General features: G+C 41.3%; 1 protein-coding gene across 3 annotated transcripts in view; it reads left to right on the forward strand.

The window, feature by feature from the left end:
• Window positions 1-187: 187 nt before the first annotated feature.
• The window catches only part of FIGN (fidgetin, microtubule severing factor), a 101,008-nt gene continuing 98,728 nt past the window's right edge, over window positions 188-2,467 (forward strand). Inside the window, exons 1-2 of one of the 3 annotated variants that reach the window (XM_085325862.1) lie at window positions 243-277; window positions 1,045-1,214. In XM_085325862.1, the coding sequence (XP_085181988.1) occupies window positions 1,190-1,214 (25 nt within the window). In that variant the 5' untranslated portion in view covers window positions 243-277; window positions 1,045-1,189. Of the gene's footprint in view, window positions 278-1,044; window positions 1,215-2,467 lie in introns of all 3 variants that reach the window. The other 2 variants (XM_085325864.1, XM_085325863.1) reach the window with 2 other exon arrangements.

Consider the following 2,467-nt stretch of genomic DNA (forward strand, 5'->3'; position numbering starts at 1 on the left):
TGAAAACTGATCTTTGGCTCTTCGCGTGAAAGTGATTTGAATTTGGCTCGGCGGCGCTCTGCGCAGGCGTCCAGCTGCTAGCATGCTGGCTCCTTGCAAAGCAGCTGTTTTGGGTTTGAAATTCCAACATGGCAGAGGCTGCAGTCAGTCTTCCCTTCAAAAACTTGGAATGATTTCAAATCATAGGCACCTTCACTTAACCCGAGCCCCCATTCATCAGCAAACACATCGGATCGATGCTGCTCTAACCTATCGGGTTCTCCTACCAAATCTCCAGGTAAGAGGATCTTTTTTTTTTCCTCCAGTCTTCCTACCACCGTTTTAAATTTTATTTAATCTTAAAGCTCTCCAAGACAGCCATGTATTTTTTTTTTTAATCGCCCGCTTGTGCCCGAAATATTTTGTCTAATTCGCAATTGCTTTTTGATATTAGATACTCCGCTCTGCTTTCCTAATCGTAGTCTGGAAAGTACAGATACACAATCGCAGTGCATGGTTTTTCCTCCTTGATCATTGCCAACAATAGTAGGCAGATTAAGAGTTCGCGATTGCGAGCTCCCTCCCCTCCTCCTCCTCCTAATTGGATTTATTTTTAAGTTGCATTAAAAAGAATAAACTGTAGGTAACGCGGGACTAGACTTTAAGGCAACTAACTTCTGAGTAAATAAGTACAAATAAGAATCTTGCAAAACAAAAGTTGGGTTTAAATTGCCGTGTCTTGGCTGGGGGGGGGGGAGCATGAATGTGTCAGAGGAGCTGTTGCAGGAAAATGTAAGCACATCGGCGTGGAGGGGGTACGGCGTGGTGGGCGTATTGTTGGCTCGGACCGGGGAGAAAGATGTATAATTTAATGGTATATACAACGCACTGATCCTATTACTGTCCTCCCCGGAGCTCTTGGTAGTTTCAATGGGAGTGAGTGGAATTGACATGGACTTGCATTCCTGGTCATGTGCTTTTTTTTCCCCCCCTTTCTTTCTTCTCTTGTGATCTGAGATCCCCTTTTTGTTGATGTTGCTTTCCCACTTAATTATATGCATGTAGGTTAAATGAATACCTGACGAAAGGGCCCACGTTTCAAGGCAGTGACATTTGATAGCTGAGAGGAAAAGTGGCTTTAATGAAAAGCAACCTTTGGAATTCCTGCTTGTGAAAAATCCAATTCAGCTTTTTGTGCTGCCAGCAAGAAATGATCAGTAGCACCAGTGTTTATGGTATGTCCGTTTTGGGATCTACTTCCTTTGCATCTAAATAGCAAAGACAAATTTAAATAGCATGATAATGCACCGAGGACTCTGCATGCAAATATATTGTGATAAATACCTAATGTTTAATAGTAAATTTTCACTTGTGTATATATATATATTTATATGAGCATTTTTTTTCTCTTGCTATCATCTGTTTATCATTTCTGCTTTGGTTACAGTGTTAGTTTTGTCCATTGTATTGATCTCAGTTGTAAAACCTAAAGTTGCATGTTACTAGCGGTGCTCTATGTACACCACTGAACTCCAGTGGTATGTAAATTAGTAAAACTCAGTGACTGGAGAGGGGGAAAACGCGTAGCAACGGATACATACACCTATGTGTCTATATACTCGCACATGTGTTCCTAAAATGCATCTTTTCCTATTTCAAACTAGTAATACTTGAGCATTTAGTTGAGCTCCAGCTGCTTTTCCCTCTCTTAGTTTTAGCATAATCATCTGCTAGAGGTTTTAACTGATGTGGGGGTGGGTGGGGGAATGTTTTGCATGTAAACAAACAAAAATACTGTTGTGATCGACTGCTTAATAAGTGGTATTTTATGCTCAGTTTACGCGTGACGGATTCTCACTGCTCTGTTCTCGATATGTAGCAGAATGAAATAATCAGGTGCTGAAACTGGCTTCATTTTAAGCTTCACTCCAGCCCCCCACGCCACCCCCTCCTCCAAAAAAAGTCAGATAAAATGGAGCATGGGGATTTCAATAGATCTCCTTGTGGTGCAGTGGATGCCCCTCTCGGTATTCAATTAAGGCTAAAGAACTAACAACAGAAGCAACTATTAGTCTGTTTTGTGCGGCCAAAAGGGGGGTACGTTCACTTTTCATAGCGTTTGGTAGCAACAAATAAGGATGGAGAGAGACCCTAGGAGAGCGTGTGTGTGTGTGTTTGGGATAAGGGGGAGGTCTGGCATGTGTGGCTGATGATCTCTCGTAATAACATATCTGAATGCAGGAAAGATTGAGAGAGCAGTTGCACAATGTACACTCCTATTTTGGTGCTGTAGGTGACTGTATTGCTAAACATATCCTGGGTGCTATACAATGGGAATGATCTGATTGCATTTTGCATTTAGAACTTGTTGACTTTGAAGCGATCAATAAAGCGACTGTTTATTTTAGATGCACATAATTTGCCCTGAGAAATGTTTTAAGGAGGAGAGTGAGTGAGAGCGGAACATTTTTTTTTTTTTTTTTTTTTT

The sequence above is a fragment of the Rhea americana genome, unplaced genomic scaffold (genome assembly GCF_003343005.1).
Source record: "Rhea americana isolate MKP2758 unplaced genomic scaffold, rheAme1 scaffold_124, whole genome shotgun sequence".
NCBI classification, from domain to species: domain Eukaryota; kingdom Metazoa; phylum Chordata; class Aves; order Rheiformes; family Rheidae; genus Rhea; species Rhea americana.